The sequence below is a fragment of the Limulus polyphemus genome, unplaced genomic scaffold (genome assembly GCF_000517525.1).
Source record: "Limulus polyphemus unplaced genomic scaffold, Limulus_polyphemus-2.1.2 Scaffold2348, whole genome shotgun sequence".
NCBI classification, from domain to species: Eukaryota; Metazoa; Arthropoda; class Merostomata; order Xiphosura; family Limulidae; genus Limulus; species Limulus polyphemus.
The window spans coordinates 63,303-76,528 of NW_013667958.1; the positions used below are offsets into that span (position 1 = coordinate 63,303).

The 13,226-nt window shown below is 30.5% G+C and overlaps 1 protein-coding gene across 5 annotated transcripts in view; it reads left to right on the forward strand.

Annotated features, from left to right (window-relative positions):
• LOC106466699 (protein KIAA0556-like) overlaps window positions 1–13,226 on the forward strand; it is a 132,316-nt gene that overhangs the window by 62,618 nt on the left and 56,472 nt on the right. For 4 of the 5 annotated variants that reach the window (XM_022394773.1, XM_022394771.1, XM_022394772.1 and 1 more), the window contains 6 exons: window positions 1,879–2,251; window positions 3,612–3,708; window positions 6,231–6,293; window positions 6,984–7,037; window positions 9,094–9,170; window positions 12,634–12,730. In XM_022394773.1, the coding sequence (XP_022250481.1) occupies window positions 1,879–2,251; window positions 3,612–3,708; window positions 6,231–6,293; window positions 6,984–7,037; window positions 9,094–9,170; window positions 12,634–12,730 (761 nt within the window). The remainder of the gene's footprint in view (window positions 1–1,878; window positions 2,252–3,611; window positions 3,709–6,230; window positions 6,294–6,983; window positions 7,038–9,093; window positions 9,171–12,633; window positions 12,731–13,226) is intronic. The other variant, XM_013926995.2, reaches the window with a different exon arrangement.

The window sequence follows — 13,226 nt, forward strand, 5'->3', positions numbered from 1 at the left end:
TTATTTCCACGGGAAACATATCGACAAGCATAATTGAATTTTTAACAGCTCTTGTTGCATAGTTAAAAAAACAAAATTGCAATAGTTGCAGGACATTGTTTGTTTCTTGCATCTAGTTATATTGTGTTCTTTGGTTTATTATTTAATTAAATAAAAATTATTTAGTGTAGTAGTACAATTAGTATACAAAAGGAGGGTTAAGTGTCATTGACAGTTAACAGTGAAAAAAAGAAGACCCAAGTAAATACTTTATTTCTTGTTTTTCATGTGTTTTCTTTATTTATTATTATAAAAGTAACCAAAATGTAAAAATTAGAAACTTTTTAAGTTAGGTAAAATAAAGAATAATAATAAAAACTTTTCATGAAACACACTTGTGAGCAGCTTGCATGTAGCCTGTGATTATGTAATTTGATAGGGTAACATAAGTTTTACATTCTCCAAGTGATTTACCAATTTTGTGGTAAGAATATTAGATCAGATAAGGTTCAAAGGGCAGTAGAACAATAAAATTTAAGTATAAACAGATGTATACTGTTATTATATTTAAGCTATTTAGGATAAACAAATATAGTTTTATGTTACAACTTAGTAATTCTAGAAAGAAAAAGGATAATTTAGATTTATTTCGATTTTCTTTTGTTGGTGGTTATGAAGTCAGTCAAATTCACCAACCTTGTGTAGAATTAGGGTGGAGAAAATAACGGATAAAATATATAGTTTTACTGGAAAAAAAACGTTTGAAGTTTATTCTGGAGGTTTTAGAGATTATACAACAAATAAGATTTTTGAGACAAAGAAAAATATTTTTAATCTTAAAATGAAAATCACTTTGCACTTGGACTAATGAAATAAAAGACCTGATATATTCAAGAACAAATCTTTTGTAAAAATACTTCATTAAAAAATCTGATTTTTTTGTACAAAATAATATTTACTGAAACTGTGCTAAGTTTTGTGAAGATACATACATACACTGTATTAAAAGTTATAGTATAGAAACTATAACGAGTACAAGATGATTACAAACTTGGGCAGTTTGACCAATCTTGTGGCGAGAGTTAGTTTGGTAAAATCTTTATGACCATATGAGGTTGGATAAGTACTAGGAAAAGTCACAAGTAATAAATAGTACTGCTATGTGGTTGATGGTCATTGACAAAGAGGCTTTATCATCAGGGGCTGTGAGAAACATATACAGTATATGAAAAACTTATCAGTTTCAGACGAGAAGGAGATTTCTATGAAAATATAAAAAATAGCAATTAATGGACTGTAAAGCAGGGAGGAGGAAGTGAATGAAAAGATGTAAATGTTGGCATGACTATAACTAATTAGGGTTATAATATAGATAAGTAAATGTTGGCATAACTATAACTAATTAGGGCTATAATATAGATAAGTGACTGTTGGCATAACTAACTAATTAGGGTTATAATATAGATAAGTAAATGTTGGCATAACTATGACTAATTAGGGTTCTAATATAGATATGTAAATGTTGGCATAACTATAACTAATTATGGTTATAATATAGGTAAGTAAATGTTGGCATAACTATAACTAATTAGGGTTATAATATAGATAAGTAAATGTTGGCATAACTATAACTAATTAGGGTTATAATATAGATAAGTAAATGTTGGCATAACTATAACTAATTAGGGTTATAATATAGCTAAGTATCTTTTTGAATTTCATTTTAATTCTAAAATGGAAATATTTGTTAATATTTCATGAAAGTTTGATTAATTCTATCCTTTTTTTTTTGAAACAAAAAGTACAACCTTTTAAATGTTCAATAACATTTTATAGCAATGCTTTATTTAAATATATTTTTTCTGGGAAGTTTTTAATTATTTCACTTTGGTTAACTAGGACCTTAATTTGGGTGTGCGAATGGCACGGATTTCAGTGGAAGGAGTAGTGGTGTTCAATGGTGAGCTTCATAAAGGCTGTGGAAATCAAGTGTTTGATTATGGACAAGTTATACCAATACAGTTAGAATCTCTACATCAAGATACAATGCAAAAATTCTTTGATATCCAACTGGAAGACACTCATCATCCTGAAACCTCATCTTCTGACACCGGAAGTCCATCCATGAAACAATCTTTTTCAGAAGGTAATAGAGAGCAAGAGTTACAAGAATTAGCAGGACATATTGAAGGCAGCAAAAATTCAACAGTAACTTCATCATCATTATCGTTTCTTCCCACATCTGGAACCTCCTGTGCTGCAGTGTGGTCAGGTATGTTAGTCAGATCTCATACTAGACTTTTTGTACCTGCATTTTTTCACAAAGCAACACAAGTCTAACTTGCATTTTTCTACCAGTCTTCTGCATTAGTTCATGATACAAACATACATACACATGTGTATATATATATATATATACACGCACGTGCATTAAATAAGCATAAGTTAATGAAATACATTACAAGTTAACCCTGAAGAATGAAAACATGAAACTAACAAAATGCATGATATAGATGCACTTGTAATGTGCACACATGCATCGTATAGTCTGTGTATGCTATGTGGTCTTAGCAAATATATTAATTTGTTTTACATCAGGTACTTCTCATAAGGTTTTCAACACTTGGTCTTCTGTCTGTTTTTATGCTGTAGTAGAAACTTATGATCACAGCTTTTATATCACTTTTCATAGGCCTAAATCTGAAGTATCTAGCTTATAGTTCAGAGGGAGGTTTCTACTTTATTTGAAGTGGACAGCTATGTTTTTCTGGTGACAAGCTGTTTAACTTTTTATACTTCCTCCATCATGGAACTGTTAACTAGTGTTTTTCCTTGCAAGAATCCTGATTTTATCTGGCTTTATAGATACAGTTCAAAGCTACAGATGTCACATTCTTCTAAATGCTGGAATTTTTTCTGCGCATGCTTTTAACTTTTAAGAATAGTACAACTTCACATTGGAAAGTCTTGTTATATAACCTTCCAAGAAAAGTTTAATTTAAACACATTCTGCACTTGCAAATCACCAAACTTCAACTGAATTACAACAAGAGAATCATGGCTTTTAACCTGTGTAGTCATAGGCTGTTGGTAAGGTGATTGAATATGCAAATTGTTGCTAGTAGCTGTGAGCTCTGTAGCTACAAAGCAGGAAGATCAAATTTAAAAACAAAAGATGAGGATAATTTCTTCTGCTGTGATATATCTCTGTAACAACTTAAAAATGTAACACTTGTTACTATAATTGAATGCATGTGTGTGTGTTTTTCATTTCAAATACTTTGTCAGTCAAAGCATTACGTACTTTTTTTAGGGGAGAGTTAATGTAGAAGATACGTTATTCGCAGAGCAAATGGAAGATTCAGTTTTAATTTCATACTTAAAGTGGCTCAAGTTTAACAACTAATAATTCATTAGCATTTGAATGATAAGTTAATTCTGCATTTAACAGTTTAATATTTAAATAAATGTAATATCATACCTGGTTTTCAGTGATGTTTAAGATTTGCATTATTATATGGCTGAACTAAAATTGTTTAGAATGTTGAGTTTTCGATACCAGGTTTTTGTTTTGTTTTATATTCTAAATCTTATGGGTGATTACTTTGTATTTATTTTCCCTGTACATGTAGAGTCGAGAAAGAGCAGTGATCCTTGTTGCAGCAGTTCTACATGCATAAATCCAAATTTAGTCTTGCCAACTAACAGTACAGATGGCAGAAACTTTAGGTATTTTTTGTGTTCTTATCTTGTAAATCCAGAAAGTTAATTGACAGAATATTCTTTCTTTCTTTTTTTTTTTAAAAAAAAAAGGAAAATCGTGTATTGATTAGTATTTCTTTATTAAGCATCTTGTAAAAACAAAAAGGTTTATAATTTTTCAAATTTTTTATCTTTAATGTTATCCATGTTAAATTTGGAACCAAGTTTGCCTGTAAAGATTTGTGATATGTTCTTTAATATTATAATGATTTCATATACCAATTTACTTTTTTCAACTGTTATGTTTGTCAAATTTTTCTTATGTTTGTGTTGCATAGATGTAGATATCGATGCTATGATGCATGATGTTAAACATACTCTTTGTTTTGAAGCAATTTATCTTATGGTCACAAAGAGGTTTCCATTATTGCTCCCCAAATTGTTTACATAAAAAAAGAAAATGAGTTTTTGACATCTCTATACTAACATTAGAGACAAACTGGATGGATTGTATCTACCTTGTTACCAGTCTTGAAATTAGTGTAGATACACTGCCAAAACTTTGTGCCATTTTAACAAATGATTCATCAGTAACAGGGTTCAAATATTGATGTAATTGATTGTACATACCTAAACAAAACAGTAAAAAAAATGTCTCTACCAAAGTGACAACCTAGTTCCTCATTTGATATTATTGAAATCATAATTTGTTAAAGATGCATTGTTTCAGAAACTTTGTTCATTCATAGTTTTGTAAAAGAAAGTTGAGAAACAACAAAAAAAAGATAATAGAAATGAATAGGAGAAAGTTACCATATGAGATCAATGACATTAATCTAGGCTTACAACTTTCAGCATTTTTGCTGTTGATCCAAGAGAGCTATCAGTACTTAGATTTTTATATGTTAATCAAAAAACAAAAAAGAACTAAATAATTGTATAACTTAAAAGTTTTTATAAGGTCAGGTTTGCCTCTGTATTTAACCACAGTCAAAATAGTTTTGTTATATTTAGTTCTATAAAGCTATGATTGATAGGTAAAGAACAGTAAAGCTATTTTCTAACAATTGTAAACTACATATAGACAGTGAATGCCTTGATGAACATTTTAATAATACAGGAGGATTAAACAACAAACCCCCCATTAAGTGCTTAGAACAACTACTCAGTGATTTAGCTTGTTTTGTATTAGTGTGCAGCTGAAAAACAGTTTTTATGCAAATTAGCAGTAAGTATGCTATAACCATTCTTGCTTGGAACAAGGTAACAGCATCCTCACACATATAATTGTACTTAAATTATTATTAGTCTCTAATACAGCCCTGATTTTACCACTAAACTATTTGCTAACAAACTGATTATTTTTGGATTAGTTATAGTTTTGTACATTACCTGAATATTGTAATTTCACAGCTGTTTTTATGTCAATTACATAGACATATGATGGATGCTAATACTTGTTTTGCATCAATTAATATTAACGTCAAATCAGTGCAAGTTACCATGCATATCAAAAATGTAAATTAACCCAGTGATGAGTATAGTTAATTAAATGTACTGTTTTTACACCTAAAGTTTAAAATGCAATGTTTAATCAGTTGAATACCCACCTATCAATGGTGAATGCCTGTATTTGCATAGCTCCAATTAATAAGAGCTTCCATAGAGCTACTTACATAGATCAAAAATGAAAAATCAACACATTAAAGAACATAGTTAATTAAATATACCATTCATACTTGTAAATAATGGAATGAATTTTTTCATCAGTTCAGTACCCTCACTATTAATGATGGATGCTGGTATTTGTTTTGCTTCAAATGATATTAACTTCCATTAGGACAGGCTACCTACTTAGATAAAAAAAAAAAAAGATAATCAATCCACTGTTACATCCATAACGGAAGGAAGAGGCTTTTTATGTAATTGATGTAATTATCATATGAAGTGCTCTGTTCGAACAAATGATTACACACGCCTGCAAATTTAAACTTCATAAAAGTTGTTTTGGTTTTAATAATGGATTTTCAATAATTCAGCTTCGCAGATTTCGAAAAATAATATTCATTTTTTTCTATCACATGAGGATTTCTTACAAATCAGGAAGAAAAAATTCTTACTCAGATCAAATTATTATTTCGTTTATCACAATGAATATTTTTTATTATTATGTTTGTTAACTAAAATACAAACAAACTGAAGAAAGGGAAGAACATTGATGTCAAACGAATATGCATCCTCATTCATCCTGTTTTTTTTGTGTGTGTGTGTGTGAAATCTACATCTTTTAGTCTCAAAACTACATATTGTGGTCTTTCTTTTATGTATTGCATTATGGCATTTTGTGAAAAATCTGTACATCATGGAGAAAAATGGATATCATTTTCGGATTCAGCTTACAGGAAGTATTGTAGAATATGTAAAAATTTCAAGACAATAAAACCATCGCAGGCCTGACAGTAACCATTGGATTTTGTGAATACCATAAAGCTTGTTGAGAACACGTATATAATTCTAGTCTGACAGATTTCTTCTGTGTCTTGTTATAGTTGTAAATATGATCAAGATGGTAAAAGAAGAGGATCATCAGAGCATGTAAGGAACCTTCCTTGGTAAGTTGAAACTTTTTTAATATATCTTTAAACCTTATAACATTTAAGGCAGTTGTAGAATGAAAATGTGACGTTATCATCTCTCAGATTTGTTGTCATATAAATTGGAGTTTTCTTAAGCGAAGATGGTTTTTACTCACCTTGAAATGTTTAACTGAGAAGTACATAAAACCCTTCCCCCAACTGATATGTAAGTAAATGCCTTTATTCTAGAAATTCAAAGATAGATTTCATATCTCTTAACATACATATTTTTATGGCTCTTCTAAAAAAAAAGGGTCTAGACTTTGAAAGTGGGGAAGGGTGGAAGAGGATTACATGGTTATTGTTTTGAGTTAACAACAACACTCACTGCTTACTGAAACTCACACCTGTTCATATTCTTATGTTGACTCCTGTTTATTAGTCTGCGAAAGACAGTTATACTTTATTTGGCCTGAATGATATCTAGTTCAACTTGTATAGTTTGTTTAATAAAAATGTGATTATAATTACCAACCTATGATTGAAATTCATCACATTGCTAAGTTGTCTTTATGTACTTACTGAATAGTTTTAAAATTCTGTATGTGCTCATACCAGAGGGTGTAATTTATATTAAAAATGGTAGCTTATCTTTAATGATTAATTTTGTATGAATTATTGAGTATGAATAATATACCTAATTTGTAGTTGTTTTGTTTTACACAGTCAAATGAATGACAGAATGGAAAGGAAACCAAAACAACTAGAATCTGTCCCAGTGTATGTTATTAGATTATATATATGTCTACAAAAGCTACAGATATGTAATGGTGAATGTGCTCAGTTTGTAACTGAATACATAATCAGAGTTATAACATTCTTCCTTTTTGTAATATAAATTAATAATTTGTTCCCTTGTTCTTAATGTTTAACCTTTGTATAATTTTTACATTTAAGGTGGTTTCACCTGATAACCAGGGAGTTATTTATTGCATTCACTTGCAGATGACAAATTAAAAAATATATTACAAATATTTGTTTAGAGTTAAATTATATTCTTGTCACACTAATAAAGATAAAGTATCAATAATTGTATTAAAAAAATTTATAAAAACCCACTTTTGTGATTAAAGCAGTAATTTTGTGAAAATAATCTAGCATTGAAAGCAAAATCAAGTCTGAAATAGTTTATTTAGCCTTATGAAAGACTACTAAATGTGAAGTCATTGTGTACCTATTCCAAGGTGCTTTTAATTTGGCCTTTATTGCTATTTGTTTGATATGGAATGTTAAAGAATATCAACTTAAGGCAAAAAATTTCTTTGACACCAACTGAAAATGGAATGATTTTAAAGTCAAAGTTATGTGATCTTGTAAAGGAAGATAGTTAAATTAAATCAAATATATTTGAATTGTCTTTTTCATATTGTGCTTTAATAATTTTTTTTATTCTGAAGGTCTAGATTACGGAGTGTTATCAAAATAACATGGTTATGGAAATGTTTGAAAAACATATTTATTGCATAATTTGTATTTTGCATTTACAGCTCTTGCAAAATTCTTTAGCCATCTGACAAGTAGATTTATACTTTTAAATTATAAGTTTTTCCTACCAAATCACATCTTTTAGAGTTAGTTTTGAACTTTATTACTGTTGCACAATATTGTTTTTGCAAGGCAAGGAGAATTATACTCATAAATAATTTGAAAAGTTTCATTTATCAGTATCAAACAAAGTATTAAACCCTAAAGTTGTGTACTGTTATTTAGAAAATTCTTGAGATAATAAATTTTGATTTTGTACATAATTAATATTAACTTCTGATCACAGTAAGCTACCTACATAGAACTCAATATGTGTTTGAATATTATGTATATATGCCTGTTAATGAGCATAGCTAATTAGAATGCATTTATTTCATCATTTGGGTACCCTCATTGTTAAAGTATTTTCAGCTGTAAACCCAATAATATATTTTTGGGTTTGGTCAGCCCAGGAGGCTTAAGTTAGTCCTAAATCCACATACTAAGCTAACAGTGCAAAATAATTATTGTATTTAAACAATATAGATAAACTAGAGATAATAAGTAAAAATAGATATATTAAATACTGTTTACACAGTAGTACAATTTTCACTTGTTTAGGCTGATGCTTATAAGCTTGAAGTGTTACTACAAATTGAATGAAGAGAGTGAAAAGAAAGGATGATACATAAGTTAGCCTTTTAAAGTATAATTATCTGTACACTGGCATTACAACCAATTATTGTTGCAAACATCTAATTGAGACTCATAGCAGGTATCCTACAACTGGTGAGAGGCAGAATCAACAGACATCAGTTGTATGTTGTTGGTCTTCCTTGCCCAATCAATTGTACCATTAGTTTTGAAACATTTCTAAATTCTGCTTATGACACTTTGAAACCCTTGTAGACAGTGATTGGTTGGTTTCAATTGATTTTATAGTTCTACACATGAGTGAAACAATCGAATGTCTTCATTGAGGTTTATCATGACTCGTGTACAATGTAACGCACTTTCGATTATGTGATTCCCTTCAAAGTAACAGCTGAAACAAAACTGTATGTATTCACTATATGTAATTTATGTTGAATGACTGATTATTTGCATTTCAAATCACATTAAAGATCATTGGAATAATTTCTGCATAATGATTTATGATGCAGATGATCATCATTACTTTATAATGGTTTTGTCATAGCTATAACATCACAAATTCTGGTTAGTTTTTAATTGTTTTATGCATTATACAGATATGGCTTTAAATTTTGTAGTGGATGTACAACATATCTTTACTTTTTCATCTTGTTTTCAGTAAGCCAGCATTTGGAAAAGTTGGAATAGCTAGTAATGATAAGCCTAGCTGGTTGCAAACTTCAGAATCTAATGAAGGTACTGAATTTTGTTAATGCTATTGTGTCACTTCATTATAGTTAATTTCTGATCTCCCTAATCTAGTTTTAATGTTAGGTATAAAAAGCCTTTTCAATTAATTTTTAACCCATTAGGAAACTTGCAAGACTTGGCTATTACAGTCAAACCTCGATCATCCAGACTTTTCTCTCTAGTTCCAGTTTTTTGCAAATATTAATAAACCATGAAAACTTCTAGCAGTAAAAAGGTAATCATCCGTACAAAATATCGTTTATCTTCTATTTAATTTTGCATTGAAAATTGATTGAAAATGTCAGCGGAGAGCAAGTGGCACATACATGCATTCAGCTACATTCTGATTGGCTTAACAGTTTTTGTTGCTATGGGAAATGTCACGCATGATTACATAGTTCAGTTGGCATTGGTTGTGTAAACACAAATGTAAACTCCAAAATATAAAACAACTATGTCTACAAAGTGAAACGATCAGTTCTCTCGATTAAATACAAGCAATCAATTATTTCACATTTAGAGAAAAACAGAACAAATTTAGCACTTGAATATTACATCAGCAAGCAACAGATCTCTGATATATGAAAGAACAAAGACAAGATCACGAAATTCACCAACAACTCTGAGACAAGGACTGCGATGAAAGTTCTTGAAGGTTGCAAACGATGAACAACTGGATAAAGTCTTGTATTCTTGGTTTATTCAGCAAAGATTGAATGGGACACCAGTTTCAGACCCCATTTTTCAAGAGAAAGTCAAACATTTCTCCAATCAGTTGAATTCCAATGAGATGGATGATCGTGAAACCTTTAAAGCATTGGCAGAATGGTTAGAAAATTTTAAATGTCAACACGGCATAAGGAACCTCAGCATTCAAGGTGAAAGTCTTTTAGTGGCAGAAGAAAGTTTTGAACCTTTTTTACAGAGGCTGCACAAGATGACTGAGGAAAAACGTTTGACCCCAAAACAAATCTACAATGCTGACAAGACTGGACTTTTGTGGAAATCTTTACCACAAAGAACCCTCATTTCATGCCGTGAGAAGTCTGTGCCCGGATTAAAAAAATCAAAGGATTGCTTAACTGTGCTTGGACATATGAATGCCTCTGGAACTCACAAACTAAAACCTGTTCCAATTGGAAAATTTGTGAAACTGAAATGTTTCAAGAGTGTAAATATGAATGTCGTCTCTGTAATCTACAAATCTCAAAAAATGCATGGATGAACTCAGATATTTTTGCTGAGTGTTTTAGGAAAGAATTTGTACCTGCAGGTAAACACCACCAACGTTCTCAAAACATCAGCTCCCAAAAAACTCTTGCTAATCGACAATTGTTCTGCCCATCCTGATGAGCTCAGAAGTCATGATGGTTCTGTTACACATGTTTCTTTCTCCTAACATGACTTCTCTAATTCGGCCAATGAATCAAGGAGTTCTTCAAGCAATGAACAACCGATATAAGAGAAAGCTCCTCCAGAAAATAATTTGTGATCATAACCTTAAACCAGCACAGAGTCTCCAAGAAATTGTAAAGCTACACACCTTAAAATATGTGCTTTACATGCTGTCTGATGCTTGTGAATAGGCAAGGCCCAAATCAGTATTCAAAGCTTTCAAGAATATGCAAATCCATCCTGATAACAACCAGCCAAATGTACAACAAGAATCAGAAAATGACTCAGCTGAAACCATGAGGAAAAGAAATGCCAAACAAAGTAGTGAACGATGAAGGACTCACTACTTCTGATGTAGAAGACTGACTCAATGCCAAAAATGAACTCCCAACTATGCTACAGATGTCAGATAAACAAATCTTAGCTGCCTTTATTGGAAATTCTGAGGAAGATATTGAAAGTAGCAACGAGGAAGATGAGGATCAACTTGGTGAGAAGACAGTATCAAACTCGGAAGCAGTAGATGCTTTCAAAACGTGCTTGTCTTGGGTGAAAAGGCAAACATTGTTGAACCTGTTCAAATTATGCAGTTCAGATGAATTATGGACTTTGCTATGCAATCAAAGTGCCATTCACTGAAGCAAACTAAAATGCTTCAGTATTTCAGACTTCTGTAGTCAACTGAGGATGGTTTTACACTTTTCATTGTTTTGTTGTTAAAGCTCTGTTTTGTCATAGGACCATTATGGAATTGGAGATGTGTTCCTACAGAAAAACATTTGAATTCAAGACATAATAAAAACACACTTAAGAACAAAGAAAACTTGTTTTAAACACTTATTTAATATAAATTTGATAGTGTTATAATAAAATATTAATATTATTAAAAATAAGGCATAGAAAATAAAATTATATATAATATTTCAACAGTTACCAGAGATTGTGGTTATTGCTGTGTGAGGTAATTTTACAAGGAAATCTAGGGGAGTTACTGGGAGGGAGAGGCAGTAGGCCTCACCCTCTGAGTAATCTTTTTTCAACTGCAGGCAATGTAGAAAAAACAACAATAAAATGGACCAACAGTATTATTGACTATTTACAAATGGTAATCCTAGAGGCAAGTTAATAAGATTAAAACATAATTCGTGAAGCAAGAATAACGTTACTGTTTTATAACAAAAAATCTCTCACCATAGATCAGAGAGATTAATCAGCTACCAGAGTTTAAAATTTCTAAGTTAAAGATTCAAATATTATATAAAGATTCATGTATTAGGGTATCAGAAAATTAATGCAAGTTTTTTAATAAAAAAATGTTTTTTTAAAGTAACAAATAGTTTGCCAAAAATTATTTCATAAAATACCTATAGATTTTTTTCACAAACATACTAGTACGTAGATATGTAGAAATGAATGATTTGGTATGTATTTGCAGAACCAGTAACTAATGTTTAGCTTTAGATCTACATGATCAGCACAAGTTTCAACACTAGTTAAAGAATAATATAAATAGTATTTGGTATGTTAATTTTATTTTTCAATAAGAAATTTCCCTGTGAATTTCATTTGCAAATAACATAGAAGGACACTCAGAGAAACATGGCTAGGTGGTTAGGCCACTCGACTCGCAATCTGAGGGTCGCGGGTTCGAATCCCCGTCACACCAAACATGCTTGCCCTTTCAGCCGTGGGGGCATTATAATGTGACAGTCAGTCCCACTATTCATTGGTAAAAGAGTAGCCCAAGAGTTGGCGGTGGGTGATGATAACTAGCTGCCTTCCCTCTAGTCTTACACTACTAAATTAGAGATGGCTAGTGCAGATAGCCCTCGTGTAGCTTTACACGAAATTCAAAAGAAACAGAAAAACGTTGTGATTTTATCAAACTATCCTAAGTATTTATTTTGGAAATGTGTGACATATATAGGTTCAATTACACAAAACATGACATTTTAAATATTACTTCTTTATAAAAACAAATATTGAAGGATTATGTTTTTATAAAATTGGAAAAAAAGTCAGTTCTAATTTAGAGAAATTTGTATAGTACTTATATTCTTGTGCATTATTTTAGAGTTGTTTCTGGAAAGCCATAAAAGCAATCACTCTAGCAGTAGTTATCCAGCTCGTAGGGTCAGCATGGAATCTCTTAACCTTCTGGACAACAGAAAGCAAGTAGTTCCCCTTAAGAATTTCTGATTTGTTTTTAATATATCATCATTTTGAACACATGTTATTACAGAGATTTAAAAGACTGCTATAAAAAAATATTTAATGTAATTACAGTATCATAACGATATAATTCACATTTCTGGTAATTATACATAATTGGGTAGAAGAAGTTATTTTAATTTTCAAGTGAAACCATGAGTAAAGAGTATGAGTACTGTAAAGACTTACATGTTACAAGGAAATACGTTAGTATATATTTTATCAAAAAAATTATCTTTTCTGAAACACTGGCACAGGCTTATGTTAAAACAATAAGTTTAATTTGTTATGAGGATAGATGATCATTGTATGAATGCATCCAACAGGTGGTGTTACTGATATGCATGTTTAAATTAATGTTAAAAAAAGTGAAATATGTATTTTTGTATTCATAGAGCTTCTAATCGTCAGGTCATTATGCTGTGGTATATATATATATATATATATATATATATA